Source organism: Mesocricetus auratus, unplaced genomic scaffold (assembly GCF_017639785.1).
Source record: "Mesocricetus auratus isolate SY011 unplaced genomic scaffold, BCM_Maur_2.0 Super-Scaffold_100019, whole genome shotgun sequence".
Classification (NCBI taxonomy): Eukaryota; Metazoa; Chordata; class Mammalia; order Rodentia; family Cricetidae; genus Mesocricetus; species Mesocricetus auratus.
The window spans coordinates 7,820,042-7,838,272 of NW_024429200.1; the positions used below are offsets into that span (position 1 = coordinate 7,820,042).

The following is an 18,231-nucleotide window of genomic DNA, read 5'->3' on the forward strand; positions in this document are numbered from 1 at the left end:
GTTTCTGTTTCATGCTTTCAGAGTCCCACACTGTCATGTGTGTGATGCTCTAATAGAGAAATGACATGTGGAAGCTTCATGGAGAGGAAGATATTGTGAGACAATGTAAACAGGGTGAGGACCTAAGGATACTGCATCCTGCTGAGCCTGGAACTCCAGCTAGCCCCAGCAAGTCACCATGCATGTGAGGTAAGCCACTCCACACATTTAGCCCCACTGCCGTCAGACTACAGTCACTGGAGAGACCAGGGCTGTCTATAGAAGAAGCTTATGGCTGGGCCTCAGAGAGTCTGCTGTTTCAAGAGAATGAATACTGGTGGTTGTTTTAGGTACTGAGCAATGGCGTGATTCAGTACACAGACATAGACAACAGGAATAAATGTGTAGATTGAATACTTAAGTTATGGTTGGATAGTCAACCTTTATGAGTATAATTCAGGCCATTTGGATCTTAAAAAAAGAAAACTCTTGTTAGTTATTTATAAGGGCATTATATAATTGGCCAACATAAAGAAAAAGAATAGGTTCAGAGTTTTAATGGCGATGCATGGTGTGGATAGACTGGCTTTTTCTGTGCATGTATGTATGTATGTATGTATGTATGTATGTATGTATGTATGTATGTATGCATGCCATAGTCAGGGTCCTCAGCTAGAGAAGGGATTACTGAAAGAACATTGCAGCAACTCATAGTTCCAAGAGAATGGGACTTAGCAAGGGAGCAAGAGTAAATCAATCCAGGCAGTGGCTAGAATCAAATCACTTCAAAATCCCTCTTCAAAGATGGTTCCATGAAGACACCACTGCTGCGGCACAGGGACGGCCACGTCTTGCTCTGCTTCAGCATCCCACAGCCATGGCTGCCGCCACCACCGGCTAATCAAAAGTTGGTCTTGCTACCACACCATCTCCAGTGGCTCTCTACTGCCCTGTGCTCTCAGGCCCCAACTCTCGGACTGGAGTGTGCTGTAGGTCACTCAACTGGTCTAGACTGACTTCCACATTGGTCCAGGCCTACATTTCTGTTTTGTTTTGTTTTTATGATGGAAGGCAAATTTTGCCTCCTTCCAAACCCAGGTACTAAGGAGCTCTCTAAACATATTTAGAAACTAGGCAGCAAAAATGTGACTACTGTCAATCATATTTTCAAATCACTTTTCTTTTAAAAAAGGACTTGGTTTACTGTTGATATAACCAAAAGACACAGGTCCTTGTGATTTAGACTAAACACACCAGCATCTTTGATAATCTCAGCTGTCATCATTACTACCATATGTTAGGAGTTTACTGATTCTTTGGGAATTGCTCTTGGTAGCAATCTCACTCTCTTCAGACTGCCTAGCTCAGTTTCCTCCCTGACATGGGCAATGTTTAAAGCTGTTGCAGTGTCAGGTTCTTTTGGGGTTACACACCCTTTGATGTTTCATTTGATTCATCAATGATGGTGGTCACTTCAAGACTGGCTTTAGGTATTATGCTAAAATAATTTCTCATAATCTTTTGAATGTGTTTTGTTAATCTGGTTCACTGTTCGGGGTACAGTCTATGATGGTGGGTAAGGGATGGTGACAGAAGTGTGAAGTGGCTGGTTTTATTGCCTCCACAGCAAAGGGGAAAGAATCCCAGTACTAGTTTTCATGGTTTTTTTCTTCCATGGAATGGTACGGCCTCTATTTGGAGGGGGTATTCTGTCTCAGTTAAACCTATTTTGAAATGATCTCACACACATTTCCAAATGTTTCTTTCCAGGGTAACTCTAAATCCTGTCAAGTTCATAATAACTACTCACCACTACATCCCTGCTATCCTCCTAACCACTGTCTCCTCCCAATTTCTCTCAGGGATGAGAAAAGGCTACTACACGCCTCCTTTAAGCACTAGGAACACCCCATCACCACTGGTAATAGAGTCAGCAAAAGCAGCAGGGCTGTGGTATATCTTCTTGAAATACAGTACATCACCATAAGCATATAACATGACTAAGCTGCAGGCAGACCTGCCGGTAAATCATGGTCCTGCCATCTATCCCTAGTGTAGATCCTGTGTTACTCTTTCATAGAATTGCAAAAAGAAAATGCCAACCCCTAAGCACACAAGGTCAGTGCAGGCTTCCCTGAGATAATACATGCGAATCATGTAAGTAGGATGCCTTCACAAAGTGTGTGCTTCATCCATACTATCATTAATAGAATTGCAGCAACAAGATAATATCAAATACTTATTTTAAGCGATCCATTGTTACCATCCAGGCTTACAGAAAACTTGAAATGCTATGACAGAGGTATAGAATTACTCTATAATATAATATGAAGGGAAAGGGGACGTACTGCTTATGCTGGGATATGTTGATTCACCACTGATAATACAGTAGACTGTACTCAGTGACTCAACTACTTCCATATAGTTGTTCCCTGATGACAGAGAGGTCATCTACACGCAAGGGAAACCATAACACACGCCAACTATCACTGCAGAGAAAAGGTACTACAGTCCCAGTCAACATGGTTCTATTTTCATGCTTGGTTCTGAACATAAATAATAATTCAAAGAAAGAGATTAGCATTGGAAAGGGAAGAATAAACTTACCATTTTAAGAAAGGGGAGGCATGGACTAGAAGATAAGGCAAACCTCTGAAGTTAGGAATTAGCAATCACTGCCGAGGAATGGGCAGCCCAGATTAGACAGGACAGGAAATTGTCACACTAGGCTCCATTGAGAAGACATGTGAATATGAGCAGCTCATATTGTTAGGGGTTAGCCAACTCTAGTGCAAGCAACAGAACGCCATCATGTGCTGTTGCATTATGTTGGTTAGTGTGAGATCCCCTATTAACAGCTGGCAAAAGAAATCTTTCTCTTTTAGCCAGGTGGGCAGAGAGGCCAGGGTTTTCCAAGTTCATCTGTGTGGTCCCCACTGGAAGGGAAGGCCTGAAGAAAGAAGCAGCAAGAACTGTTGGAAAATTGTATTACTTTCCATTGAAAATGGTGGAAGAATGATTCCAGGCTGTGGTTTAAGAGCCACTATTTTCACCTCTGGTTGAAAAAGCTGTAGAGTCCTGAGGACCAATTCACCCTCCTGCACAGCACAAGGTGAACCTCGGGGAGGATCATTAGGGGAGCTGGTCAACAGTTGCTGGTCAATAGCTAAGGAGCTTTTAACTAAGGCCATCAGCTCCCTGGCAGACATATGCTTCTCTTGTTCAAATGCTATTTGTGTCATTATCATTTCAATACTTACATCCCTGGAGAACTCAGAAAACCAAGAAATGAGGAGAAAAAAATCCAAATTCCTGAAAAAAAATTCCTCTACCCCATAATTAAAGTTAACAAAAGACAACAGACAGACTGCCACATCCATGGAGCAGAGAGAAGCTGAGAGGCTTCAGATGACTGATTTGCCACAGCAAGTAATTACTTTATGTTTTTCACAAACATTTGAAACCTATTATTACTTTCACAGCAGCACACATCAACAGAAGACTGTCACCTAAGGGAGAAATGGGGAACTGGGCTGTAATTAATTTCTGGTCGAATATATCATGAAGCCTTTAATGTTGTCAATAAAAGGCTCTAGCCACTAAAAATCCCCAGCCTCTCCCTCCTCCCCCATCCCCAATACCTCCGAAATATTTAATCAGCTTCTCTGTGAAACAGATTGCCTAAAGGAGAATGAGACGCAGTGCTCAGGACTGCTCAAAAGTTGGGGGCCATTGATCCTCCCTCCTGACTCGGGGTATCAAGAGAGGGAAGTCAATCAAGTGCTGGCCTCTCCTACCCCTGCTTGGGTTTCTCTCATGTCACTCCAACTAAGTTGAGGAAAACAGAAGGCACAGTTCTTGGGAGGAATCTGAACATGCAGATGCCAGGCAACAGAAATCATTACGGCAGCAACTGAAGCCTGTGTCTTTAAAGGTTAGAACACAAAGATTAAGAGCGCCTCCGGGGGAAAAAGTGCAATGGCTGATCTGAATAAAACCTTTCCATCAACTGGAAAAGCACAGCACAGCAGATGAAGAGCTTCGGTGGATGTGACATTTATGTTTTTGAGTACCCACATGTTTATTTTGTCAATTACTGTTTGGAGCCTACTAAGACATTTATAGGTCATGTACAGGCAATAGCTAGCTTCTGTTGTGTCGTCTTGCTCTTCTGCTGGTATGGTGAGCAAATGCTACAAGCATGATTCTGACTATGGAAAGACATGGGCCTACACGACTTCCTCATTCATTCATTCCTTCATTCATTCATTCACACACATACACTAGTAGCTGGAGGGCCAGTGGAGAGTTGTACCTCTCAGAAATCTTCAATTTCGTTAAGGAAACAGATTACAGAGAACTGCTTTTCTTTGATAACTCTTTCAAGAACTAGAGACAGAAGTAGAGCACCAGCCCTCTAAATCCCATCCCTAGTACTATATCATGTGACAGCTGATCATCTAGTCAAAGTCATTGTATAGATGGGAAATCGTCAGCCAAAAAAGTAGACATCACTCATCCACGTTCATATGATGATTAAGGGCTAAATTTTCTGGTCATCCACTAGACAAATGAAATAGACACATATTTTCTTGTAAATTATGTTCCCATGAATCAATTATAAGTGGAAAATACTGTAAGATGCAAATGCATTTACTATACTAACCAATGGCTTATAATAGCTCACTTAGCCTAGCCAGTCTTAACTGTGCTCACAACATTTATATTTAGCTCCAGCTGGGCAGAATCATGACACAACATTTCTGTTCTCCAACAGTGATATGTATCCCAGGTACATTACTGAGTATGTTACTCAAAGTGAAAAACAGACTTGTTGAATGTAAGAAGCCTTGGGTGCAATCCTGAGCACCATCTGTCCTCCCAAATACCAGAAAAATAGGAATTTTGGCTAGCTATTCTTTCTCACCATCACAAAGTTGTAAAATCTAAGTCAAGCCATTGTTGTTGGAGGCTTTTAATCAACTCCAAAGTTCCAGGAACATACTCCGACTGTCTTAATTTCTGCACACAGATTCAGAAGATGATAATGTGACTACCATACAGGGTAGTTTTAAGGATGGTTTAACTTAATCCAGATTAGCACTTTTAGTCACCTTGACCTTCTTTGCCTGTAGTAGTGGAGGGAGAGGAGGGGAGAGGAGAGCATGAGCAAGGCTTAAACAAGAATTCCAGGGTGGGCTTTGATAGGAGGATACTGTATGCATTTAAAACGATGTGAGATCAGGTCAGTATTTCTCCTGGACTGTCCTGAACTGCCCAAATGAGGATCTCCTGGGCAACTCTCAAGCTGCATACATATGCCTAGGTAAACTTTCAGCCATCTACTTAGAATTTTCTGAGATGGAGTCAAAAGACTTCCCATGTAAAATGGTGCCCCTCTCTCGCCTTTGGGAGCCACTTATAAGCTGCAGTACAGGCGTATGCATTTGGGAGCAGAGCTAGAATGTGTCAGGAAAACGGATGACTAACTGTCATCTGATTTGTGCTATAGCTCTGAGGCATGGTCTAGGGAAGTAAGCAAGTGCTACTCCATGACAGGCATTTGGGAATATAATATAGGAAGGTTGAGAAAAACTAACCCTATAACACTGGCCAGTGTAGGAAGAATCTGCAGAATTCTCTTTACACTGTTAAGTAAAGCTATTTAAAATTACCAGTATAATTTCTAACTGCATTCTAAATGCTTAGCTTTATATCTTAGCTCTCATCCCTTATCAAGCAATTTGTTTTTGCAACAGATAAAAACCATTACAGCAAGCCATAATTGATCATAATGCAAAGAGCAGATGACAGTGGGGTGTCCAGCCCTAGCTGACACATCTACACTACAACCCCAGCACAAGGCTCAGGAAACATCATGGAAGAGGGGCCAGAAAGATGTACAGGCCAGAGGACTAGGATATCTGCTGGGAAGCTGTCTTCTCTAAGGGACAGGAAAACTGCACCCTTAATATATCAACAACATGAAGCCTAAACAACACCTGGACACCATGTGATATGCGATGTGGATGGGGGATCTATCACAAGGGCCCTACTTCTAGATGGAAGAGCTACAGGCAATTAGTGACTGGGGCATGGGGGAGTTAGTCTTCCCCAGGGATCAGCATCTGGATATTAACACCAAGTAGTTAGCTCTAAAAATATATACCTATGAGCAACATCAAATGGACTCAGATGGCTGCATTTCTACACTTATCTCTATCTGTCTGTCTATCTTTCTATCTGAAATGAATGGGGGAAATCATAACTTAAAAATAAATGAAAAGAGTATACTTGCATGTTAATAGTCTAATTGAAAAACGATGCTATATAAAACAGAGACCCAATGTTTAACAAAACGATAGCCTTAACTTCACATGGGTAAGAGAATATTGTTAGTGATCTAAGTGTTATTCTATATTCATTATTATAGGAACTGGGAATTTACTTAGCCTCTTAAATATTTCCCTTTTTATCCATGAGATGTGATAAAAACAGCTACACAATCTCAAAGAGCCAACATAGAGAAACCATTTACTACAGCGCATATACGAAGCTCAGCTATATATCAGCAATAATAATAAGCATCCTCACTTTACCACAATAGTGTATCTTTATTATCATACACAAAAGTAACAAATTTAGCCTTGAAGATAATTTACACCAAATCCATTTGTCTTTTAGGAGCTGCCCTTGTTTTAGAGAAAACAGTTTATTCTCACAGATCTGTAAGGCTAGGTATAAAAATTATTTATTGGTAACCTATTTGTATTTATTATGGATGCTATCTGAAACAATTGCAAATTCATGCATACTAAAATATTTTCAAACCCAGAACATGTTTATTAACACTTTCAATTAATGTGAGCCTATTATAAAGAAGAGAAAATAAATTACATAACAAACTGCAAATACAATCCTGGTGACTAGACACAGGAACTTTACAGTTATGTGAGGAGGGAGAATATACTAATGAAAATGAGAGTATTAAAATTTAGGAAAAAGTGAAAATTAAGCATACAAAACATTAATTTCCGAACACAGAAGATCAGAAGAAGCCCGATTACAGAAAGAGAGAATAACATGGGCAAACACATTATGGAAAACTTGAGAACAAAACTGTTACGTTCCCTTGACTATGTGGCATCCTTCCGGCATCTGGGTTTGGTCTTTCCAGATCAGGAAAGGGGGAAGCAGAGGGGTGGGCAGAGGGGCAGAGGGTATTTGCATTTAGTCAGGAGGACAACCTTGGGCCTCACTCCTCAGGTGTCATCCAACTTCTTTTTGAGAAAAAATGAACTTATAAGTAAGTGAGGCTGGACTTAGCCTCAGGAATCTGTCTCCACCTCCTCAACGCTAGGATTACAAGTGTGAGCCACCACGCTAGGCTATTTTATATGTATTCTGGGGACTGAACTCAGGTTCTATACCCTAAATCACTTTACTAAATGAGCTGTCTCCTTGGTCTCTGCTTCTGAATTTCAAGCATGTACATTTCAATACTACATCTTTATTCAGAAAACAAGAAAGGGGTCAGCTTCCAGCCTTTTAGTAAGAATTCTACTAGAGTTAATAAACGATCATAGAACAGTGTAACTCTGCCCTTTCCTGGCAAAAACATGGCCTCGCTGGGAGGGATAATTTGGTTTCTTAAGCACGCAGACTACAGAGGCACTGACAGATATATAAATAGCATAATCTGATGAGATTTTTGGACAAGTCACTTCTATTCCTTGAGATCTTCATTGCATAATAACAACATCTGTCATCTATGCTCATCTGAGTTTCAGCAAGTAAGCTACAACTGAAAAGACTGTCACTCTCTGCCAGTAATCTTGAGGAACTCCACGATACAAACCGATTGTATCATGACAAGGTTATCATGACAAGAACGGATAATTTAAGGAAATTTTATTTAATCAAGGCCCTCACACAAGAGGCCTTGTCTGTGAGAACTCAAACTTTAATTATAGACAGACATTTTTTTTTTCTGAGAAGCTTGAGTATTCACTGTTCTCAGGTGCTCTGTGGAGGCTACACAGGCTCAAAGAGTCCCAATGAAACCATTAACTGCCGTTCAATTAGTTGCTGCAATGTATGGAATCTACCTTAACTCTAATACACTTAGAGAGGCAAGGCCAAAAGAAAATAATATAGGTAGAATGGAGGTCAAAAGTCGAAAGGAGGTTAAATTCAAGAAAAATAACATCATTTAAATATACTTAAAGAGGATCCTTAAAGAAAACACTCTCAGAAATCAAATTATACACATTTTGCTTTATTATTGAATTTTATTAATAGGTAACTTGCTTTATACCAGGCAGTAAAAGCTATAAAACTCATCATTTACCAGCTTTGCCTGGCTGCTACAAGTCAGGGCTAGCTTTTTATCACTACTGAAATAAAGCAATTTCTCAGAACTTTTAGAGGTAATTATTATTATAAGAGAATTTCTGGCAGAAGACTGGCCTTGCCTTTTGACCACAAATACAAATGGCTAATGGCCAAATAGAGCACTAAAGGGAGGTTTGCAAAGAGGCTGGAATTGGGAAGGAAGATATGATTGTAGGCAGGATAAACATGGTTTAAAAAATGACTGGTGAAAAGGATGCAGGGAATACTTTCTTTCTTAGAAAGAACATTTCTCTTCTGCCCAAGTAAAGAAAGAATGGAGTCTGCAAGGAGAAGCAGTCACTTCAGGAGCAGAGGCCTTCTGATCACAGGTCTGTCCTGATGGCTGTGGCTGTTTCCAGCAGGTGGCAGCATGTCATTGCTAATTCTCTAGCAAGCTGTGCCCTGGTCACTCCACATAGGGAAACTTACAACCTTCTTGCAAAAACCCACAATAATGTCCCTCTGTAACAAGCCTGTAGAAAATACATGCACATAACAGCCACTACTCAACATCCTCAGGAGGAACCCAGTATTCTCAGCTATGCAGAGCAGAGATCATTCCTGGACTTTGAAAAGGTACAAAGGTCAAGGACAAAGCAAGGGGCCCACTTAGCACGTTTAGTTTCTGAGCTGGCCTCCTAACTCACTCTGTTACCTTGAGAAAGATTCTGGGTAGGTGACTTCACAGGGGATGTGGAGGACTTAAAAGGAGACACCAGTTGCCTTCACTGGGAGAGAGGAGGTTATGCCCACTGACGGGGAAAGCAGCACTTCTTTCTAAGCAAGGCTGCATGCTTTGATGGCTTTCTTTGCATCATCCTCTTCCGGCCTTTCCCGTGGACCCTTCCTTTCCTATCCTCTCCCAGAGCTCCTTCTTTCCCATTCCCTTTACTGCGAGGCTTTCCACAGATGACCGTTCTCTGTCTGTTTCTCTTCTCTGTGAGCTTTGGACAGCTCCATGGAACTGCTTCCCTAGGCCTGTCTGTTAAACTCCTAGTTGTGTCTGGGAAATTTCTGCTCACAGTCCCACAGGCATCCTACATGCTGATGCTGTGCCCATTCCGACTCTCCAGGTTCACCCTTGAAACCCTGTTCTCTGCCTTTACTGCCCCTCCATTCCTTAAGTCCAGCTAGTTTGTTTAACTCCTTCACACCCGCATCTGCTTTTATTCCAGCCAGCTCCAAGCCTATTCATCACCTATGCGCCACACCTTCAGCAATCACTTTCCAATTGAGGACATTTATCTAGTGTAGGTTCTGGGGCGGAAGTCCCATTCTACTGGGGTAGACAAAGTATGGACAAGCAGATATAAAATATGTTAGGTTTATAATAAGAAATAAATTAGGGCAAGGGAAATGATGGGGGAGGGTGTTTTGAGTTGTAGGCAAGAAAGTGGAATCCATAGTTTACCCAAAGGAGACCTCACCCTCCAGGCCTCATCTTTCACTGATTCTCACTTTCTGTTTGAATGGCTCTTTTCCCAACTCTGGATAATTCCACTAAGTCTTAAAATTAAACATCACTTCCTTATAAATTCTTCCTTGATCGTTCACCTCTCAGGATGATTAGGGAAACGCAAAAATGCATAGGATATCTCCTTGACAAAGTTCTTTATTAATGTGAATATAAAGCCTGAGTTACTCATTTTCTATGTTAAACCATTTGGGACGTCTAAAGCTTTAAAACTCGACATTAAAAAAAACTTGTTACAATATAATTCAGCTACCATACAATTTCCATATTCAAAGCATAGAGTAAAAGAATATTTAATATATTCACAGGGTTGTACAACTGTCTGCTGAATCCATTTTAGAACATGGAAGTCATTCCCCAGAGAAACCCTGAGTCCACATCTTCATTTCCTCACAACTTCCAAACAGTAAGTGATCATGAGCTCTACAGAGTTGCCAGTCTGGACACTTCACATAGTTACACACAATGTAGCTTCTTTAACTTAGCCTCATGCTTAAAGGTTCATCACATATTATGTTTCTGTATTTTGTCTCATTTTATGGCCAAATAGTATCTGCTTTATGGACTCACATTTCATTTTCCCATCAGTTAATTATGAATAGCATTACTATGAAATGTGGGTAGAAATGTATTTTTCATTTCTCTTGGGTAGAATCGTTGAGTCATATGATAAACCTTTTGAAGAAGGGATAAAGTGTTTTTCAAAGCTACTTTTATTTTCCAAGTAGCACAATGAGACTTCTAGTTTCTCTGTTTCCTTGTCAACACTTGAAAAAACATTTATCTTCATCTCATGTATAGAGGCTAGAATATATGCTTGCATGTATAGAGGCCAGAAGAAGGCATCGGATTGCCTGGAACTGGAGTTACAGACGGTTGTGGATGTTGGGAATTGAACCTGGATCCTCTGGAAGAGCAGCCAGTGCTCTTAACCAAAGTGCCAGCTGTTTTCAAGTCTTTCTTTTTCTTCTTTTTTAAACTGTTGCAAGCCTATGGGTGTGAGTGGCATCTCACTGTGGTTTTGGTTTTCATTTCCCTAGTAACAAATGGTACTGAACATTTTTTCATGTTCAACATACATCATCCACTTGTAGATCTTCATGGTATAAATGTCTTTGACAATTTAATAGGCTATTATTTAAAACAGTTTTGAGTCACAAAAAGTTGAGAAGTTAGTATAGCGTTCCCAAGTAACCTACATTCATTATTCCTACTTATAACATCTTATATTAGTATGGCACATTTATCACAACTAATGAGCCAATATTAATGTATCATCATTAACTACAGTCCAACTTCATCCAGACTTCCTTTGTTTTTTAACTGTCATGTCTCCTGGGCTTCTCATGGCTAAGATAGCTTCACCAACTTTTTTCTTCGTTCATTTTGTTTCTAATGACTTTTATGCCACAGAGGAGTGCAGGTCAAGTGTTTTATGGCTACCCCATGATGTCTTTTTTATGGTTTGAATGTAACATGGGCTTGGGGAAAGACAACAGAGATACAGTACCAATTTCTTGACATGCTATCAAAGCCACACATTGTGAACATGATTCATGCATGTTGGTACTGACCTTGATAAATGAGAGGCTGCCAATTTGACTTTTTTATATTATAGTACAGACATTCTGGTTGCATTTTTGTTTGCTCTAATCATATCTAAGCTACTACAAAATAAGAGAAACCTATTTTACTTGAGGCTAGCTCCCACTTTAAACAAATAACACAGGAAAGATGAAGGAATACAAATCAAGGTATTTCAAGCCTCTGGTCAAGTCCATCAGCCGCCAGTTCTCTGTACTGAGCTAATGTAGCCCCGGAGCAACATCCGGCACGAAGGCACCTTCTTTAAACACACCTCTGGACTCCGAGATCTCTTTTCCCAAGTTACTTACTTCCTTAGTAGCTGTTTACTCAGTCCCTGCTGGCTCTCTTTCAGCACCCCAACATCTAGATGGCAAGGCAGTCACTAGGCCCAATTCTCAGACAGCATCTTTTGTTCTCTACTTGTCCTCACAGCAAGATCTCATGTCTCACTTTTTCTTCTGGCTTCAAAACCCGTGTATAAGCTGATGGTTCCCAAGCTCTTATCTCTAGGCCAGACTATCCTATACTCCATGTTTCTTACTCAGGTCTCTCCTCTGATCTCCATTCAGATCTGTAAGAGGTACATCAAACTGAATGCGCCAAACTCAAGCTCTTGGTATCCCCCCATCCCCCCAAAGTCAATTAGTCTGCTTCAGGACATTAAAAACACATGACTTTGACCTGCTCAGAAACCAGCACTGGTTCACCCTGTCAAGTGACTATTGCAGTCTAGTCTAAGCTGACCTCTTCTCATTTTCCGCAGGGCTGGCTTGATTTGGACCACCATGGTTCACCTGTAGAACCACTGCTGTTTTCTAACGAATCCTTCTGTTTATGTGCTCGGCTTCAACTTCTCCCAAGTCCTCTGACTTTCATCGGAGCAGACAGGAGGATTCAGATTGTGGTACTCTTCTGCCCCCAATTCATTAGCAGTATTCTACTTCCTTCTGAGTAAAAATGAGTGATGCTACAATGACCTTCAAGATCTCAGCTCCTTTGAATGCATTTATGGTCTCTCCTCTCCCTGCTTGTTCCAGCCATACTCACTTTCTACTGTTTCCCTAGTAAAGTGTCTGCCCCTCTGGTATGGTCTTTCCCTAGATACACGGAAGGTATGTTCCCGCTAGGACTTTCATGAATACTCCAATTACCTGGCACTCTCAATTTTCATTTCTAAGCTAGTTTTTTTTTTTCTGAAAGAAACTGACATATTTTGCATTTTACCTACTAGTTTGTACTTTGCTCTACAATGATGCAAACTACTCCAGGGCAGGACCAAGAGAGGACATACTTCCAAAAAATACCTGTTCATTGACTAAAGGAATAATAATGGAAAGAAAGTGTTTTCCTCCATTTTAGAATTAGTTTCCTTGCCACTTCCTGGACCTCAGCTTTCATTTCTTTATTTTTGTGAGATTTAAATGAAGGCATTTGTTTAAAAAATGCAAAATGGCGGGGTGGGGGTAGGGATGGGGGGAGAGCAAGGAGCCATAAATCTTACTGAGGAAAGCAAGAAGCAAAGCAGTATGGGAAATACAGAACAAAAGGAAGAATCTCCAGGCTTAGCTGCTATGCCTTTAAAGCCAGCACTTAGATAACAGCGAGTTCCAGGGCAGCCTGCTTTACATAGCAAGTTCCAGGCCAGGCAGTGCTATATAGTGAGACCCTATCTCAAAAACCAAAAACAAACAAATAAACACTCCAAGCAAACAAACAAACAAACAAACAAAAACTAAAAAATAAACAAACAAAAATGAAAACAAAACAGATACCACAGTAAAACCCAAAGCAAATAAAAACAAAAACAAGTATTTTATCCTCACAGAAGGAAGACCTAAGAAAGAGAAGAGGTCCTGGGATATTCTTTTTGAATACGGCTTCACCTCATCTACAGAGGCTGCTAGATAGTCCTATTATTGCCCTGTTACAATTTTGCTGTGCTTTCTGTCTTACTACCACATGGAATCCAAGGCAGCTTTGGGCACTTATTTCTGTAAATAAACATGGTAGCTCAAGTTTACATGAACTGTGATGGACAGAACCACACACACACACACACACACACACACACACACACACACACACACACACACACACACACACACACACAGAGAGAGAGAGGCCCAAAACCTTTCCAGTTAACCTGCTATGATTTTCTCGGGCAGAAGATCTTTTGGATTCCCAAAATTAACAGTGGGATAAAGAGTCAATTCTCTTTGGTCTTAAACTACAGCAAAACTCAAGTGATCATCACCATGGAGGACAGAGCTCTCAGTAATCCTGGTAGTGTCCAGGCTGTCTGGATTCTCTGCTCAGTTAATCTTCCCTAGCAAAGATTAAGTGCAGTGTGTATTCAAAGATAGACAGCTATGCCCCAGGCAGGAGAACCAACAGAAGTGGGCCCATTCCACACCCTAATTCTTTAGTACAGAAACAGGCAATATTTGTGACTGGCCAGGAAGGCAGAGGCAGAAAAAAACTACACGTGCTATACTACTTCTTGTTAAGCCAGTTTCCTGACACATGTGACTGGTGATTAATTACTTGTTAGAAGATAACATTTCTATAGCGAGTCACTGGAAATATACATGCCATTGGTCATGCTTGATTAGACACTGCTTGAGGGCTGCCGAGGCACACTGCTCCAGTCTGTTAATTCTGGCTGTTTCGGTATTTATTTTACACAGCCTCAAATTTGGTAGAATTGATGGAGCCCATTTCAGAAAATCAACCCTACCTCAAAAAGGAGGGGAAAAATAAGGCTATAAAATATGTGCACATGAGAACAAGAGCAAAAATAAGAAAGAAAGAGACCATGGACTGGCAGTGCTACATTACTACTTTTGGTAACATCTTCTGCTTTATAAAACTGAGAGACACTCTTATTTCTTATGAGTGGATAGAAAGTTGGCTGTACTTGCTGATTAAATCTTTCAGGGCAGAGCCCCTAACTGGTCATCTTACAAACTCTTCATTGGCCTTGATTTGGCATCTACTTAAATTTCCCACCACATCCAGTGCTCATTTACTCTGTTCCAAGCACTGAGGAAACAGTGTGAAACTTCCCATTGAGTAAGGAGAGGTGGTCTCTGAACCATCTGGAGCCCAGAATCCATGCTACACGTTCATACCAGCCTGCATAATCCATTACAGAATACGGGTAACAAGAGGCATACCCATCCCTGGTGATCATGTTCACCTTTTACCTACTCCTTGGATGTAATTCAGAAACCCGACTGTGAAAGGCATGACTGTGTTGCCATTCAATCATACCCTGCAGAAACCCTTCACTGGAACACGGCCCACTGATGCCGATTTCAGTGTTTCATGATGCAGACGCTGCTTTTCAGTAAGTGTTTGGGCCCCATACTGTCTGCCAAGAACTGTGTTAATTTACTTATTTCAGCTAAATAAAAAAAATCATTTAAAAAAGGATGATTGAATTTAGGAATTATATTCCTCAGAGAATTAGTAATGGCTCTTTGTATCCCTCAGGCCTCCATGTTCTTAACTTCCCCTTGTCAATGTTATTATGGATAGACTAATTCAATAATGAGATCATTTCCCCTAAGAGTGGCCAAATAAATGCAGCATTCAGTCACACCTGGTTTCCCTAATCTGAACAAGGAAGGCTTTCCACCAAATTTATCCTAAAACATGGAATTTAATAACACACACACACACTTTCCTGAAAATATAGGGGAAGAGAGAATCAGAGAAGCAAATGGTTAGCAATACAACAAATAGATTAGAGAAGAAAAGTTAAAAAAGAATCAATGTGGGTCACTTTCAAAGCAAAGAGCCCCCAATATAAATGTCTTTTATCATATGGTACTGTATAATTCTCTTAAATATTCAAAAAGTCTTTCAATTTTTCCTGAACTTAGTGGAAAGAAAAAGAAGTCACAAATAAGTAGAAACATTCTAGATTATTAAAAACAAACATTTCCCTAGCTAAAATGGTTTTGGAAATGAAGTTTATGAGATAATTCACCTAACCGTATAACAGAGCATGGTGGAAGGATGGGAGGAGTTGCTAATGTACTGTCATCACATTCTACAAAACAGTTGAACTGTCAGTAAAGCACCAAAAGTTGGATTATTTAATATACAATGTGGAGATCAAATGAAGTAAAATAAAGTTAACCCTACCATTTGAAAAAGTGTCTTAAAAGAGAACATTAAGAAGGAGGAGTGATAAGCAAAGGAGTAAAGACCAGGCTGGAGAAACCCACAGAAACAGCTGACCTGAACAAGGGGGACTGATAGCTGGGGAACCAGCATAGGACTGTTCCAGACTCCCTGAACATGGGTGTCAGTTTGGCGGTCTGGTTAATCTATGGAGCCTCTGGGTAGTGGATCAGTATTTATCCTTAGTACACTGAATAGACTTTGGGAACTCACTCCACATAGAGGGATATTCTCTCAGCCTAGACATGTGTGATGCGGGTGGGGAGGGCCTAGGCCCTGCTCCAAATGACATGATAGACTTTGAAGATCCCCCATGGAAGGCCTCACCCTCTCTGGGGAGCAGAAAGAGGATAGGACAGAAGGTTGGTGGGGGGCAGGGGAGGAGGAGAGCGAGAGGGACCTGGGATTGACATGTAAAACAAGCTTGTTTCTAATTTAAATTTAAAAAAAGAAAAAAAGAAAAGAAATGGTACAAGGAAACCTTGGGAAGAAAAAGGGTAATGACTCCTTTCCCAGCTGGAAGAAAATTGGACAGGTTTCAAATGGGTCAAAGTAGAAGCAGTGTCAGAATAGGCACATGTAAAGCTAACTTCAGTGCTTGTTTACAATTGGAGAAACAAAATGCAAAAATGCTGACATTCAAAGTAACTAGAAAACAAATTTCAGTTAATGTATAACCATGGATTTGCTCACTTATTGAAAGCAATACTTCCCAGAAGCATTAGTATTTGAAAAACCATGTTTTCAAAGAGTTCTATTGATATGGGAAAATGCAATGAATACATTTAAAGTTACATTAACATAGTTACAATTTTGTAAAAAGAGAAATCTTATGCATGCATGTGTGTGAAAAGTCACATACTTTTGAACTGTATACATGTACTCAATGCACATGTGCTCAAAGCCAGGAGAGGCAGACCAAATATCACTGTCTCTAGGCCAAAGGTTTACCTTGTGAAACGTGCATATCCTACTCTTACTCAGAAAAAGTCATGAATAGTTAATAGCATGAGAAACTCAAGTTTGAGGCCAGTGAGACAGCTCAACAGTAAAGACACTTGTCACCAAGACTGATGACCTGATTTCAATCCTAGAACCTACATGGCGCAAGGAGAGAACCACAAGTTGTCCTCTGCTCTGTCTCACACACTCTATGCCATCCACTCCCCTACCCCAACCTTGTCACAAAATAAAAGAGAAAATGTTTAAAAGTAGGATTTAGGTTAAGCAGTGGGAAAACTACTGTCTAGAGGGATGTTAAACTTTGCATAGAGTTTTGCAGAATTACTATCTCTGTCACTTAAGAACATTGCCTTCTTTTCTTCTTTTCGTGTGTGTGTGTGTGTGTGTGTGTGTGTATGATAGGAATGCATATGAGTATGCGTGTTCAAATGGATATGTGTGTGCTTACATGTGGAGGCCTGAAGTTTGTGTCAGACAGCTTCCTGTCATTCTTCTACCTTATTCATGGACCAAACCCAGGTCTTGGTCTGGGGAATCTTAGTCTCTTACTTCCTAGGCTGGAATTACAGGGGACTGCCATACCCACTCACATGACATATACTTGGATTCTGAAGATTTGAACTCTGGTCGTCTTGCTTGCACAAATACTTTAACTGCCGAACTATTTCTCCAGGCACATTTCTTTCTTTTTTAAAAATAAGGGTTTTTGTTGATGTTGTTGTTTTGTTTTTGTTTTTTTTTTTACAGTGACAAGCTCATTACAAGCAATGAGCTTCAGTGTAAGAAACCTAGCCCAATATTCCCTTATACCTTGCAAAATCCAAGTCTGCCTCCCGTGACATAGTGATGTTGGTCAGATTCTGCTGAAGAACAAAAATGTTCCTACACATTTTCTTGATGCCAGACTCACTGATGCGTCGGAAGTACTGGGCCCCATTAATGAGGATGCAGGAGATGAGGTGTCCCAGACCTGAGGGGTCAGAACAGTGTAGTGAGGAGACAAGAAAAATATATTAGTGGCATCTGGCTTAAACTTATACATAGCATTGTTCTTTTTCATCCCCCACTGGTTTAAACGACTCAAGAAAACATATATCCCAGTTGCAACAGCTAATCTTATAATAATTGTATAATATTTCTATATTGTTTTAGTAGTTGCAAATGGGAAACTTAATATGGTCAGGTAAACTTGGTATATTCACAGTCAAGCACTTAATACTTACCTGAAGCCACCACCCATAAAAGCATCCATCAGGGCGCTATAAGCTACTGACATACAAAGGAACTGTACTGTGTATGCAGATATTTGGAGAGATCTGTTTGGTCTCTACTACTCATGAAACAGAGGAGGGTACACATTTGTCTTTGAACATAACTGGGAGCCTACATATATAACAATAAGTCAGCCCTAAGATGAGCACTCTGAACAATAATGCTAATATTTAGCTTTCTATCACATTAGCTGCCGTCCAGTAACTTGCTAAAATAACAAAGCAAAGGGAAAGAGGAGGGGCACTCGCTGTATGTTCTCTAACCCTTTTAGGTAACATGGAGCTGGCTCCTTTGGCCACATACAGACAAATTTACAAGGGTGACATTGTAGACTTCAAGAGAATGGACACTGTTCACAAAAGAAGGCCCCG

The 18,231-nt window shown here is 40.5% G+C and overlaps 1 protein-coding gene across 1 annotated transcript in view; it reads right to left on the reverse strand.

Moving 5' to 3' along the window:
• The window catches only part of Exoc4 (exocyst complex component 4), a 695,598-nt gene that overhangs the window by 34,569 nt on the left and 642,798 nt on the right, over window positions 1-18,231 (reverse strand). The window contains exon 17 of the mRNA XM_040728511.1: window positions 17,399-17,558. Within this exon, the coding sequence (XP_040584445.1) occupies window positions 17,399-17,558 (160 nt within the window). The remainder of the gene's footprint in view (window positions 1-17,398; window positions 17,559-18,231) is intronic.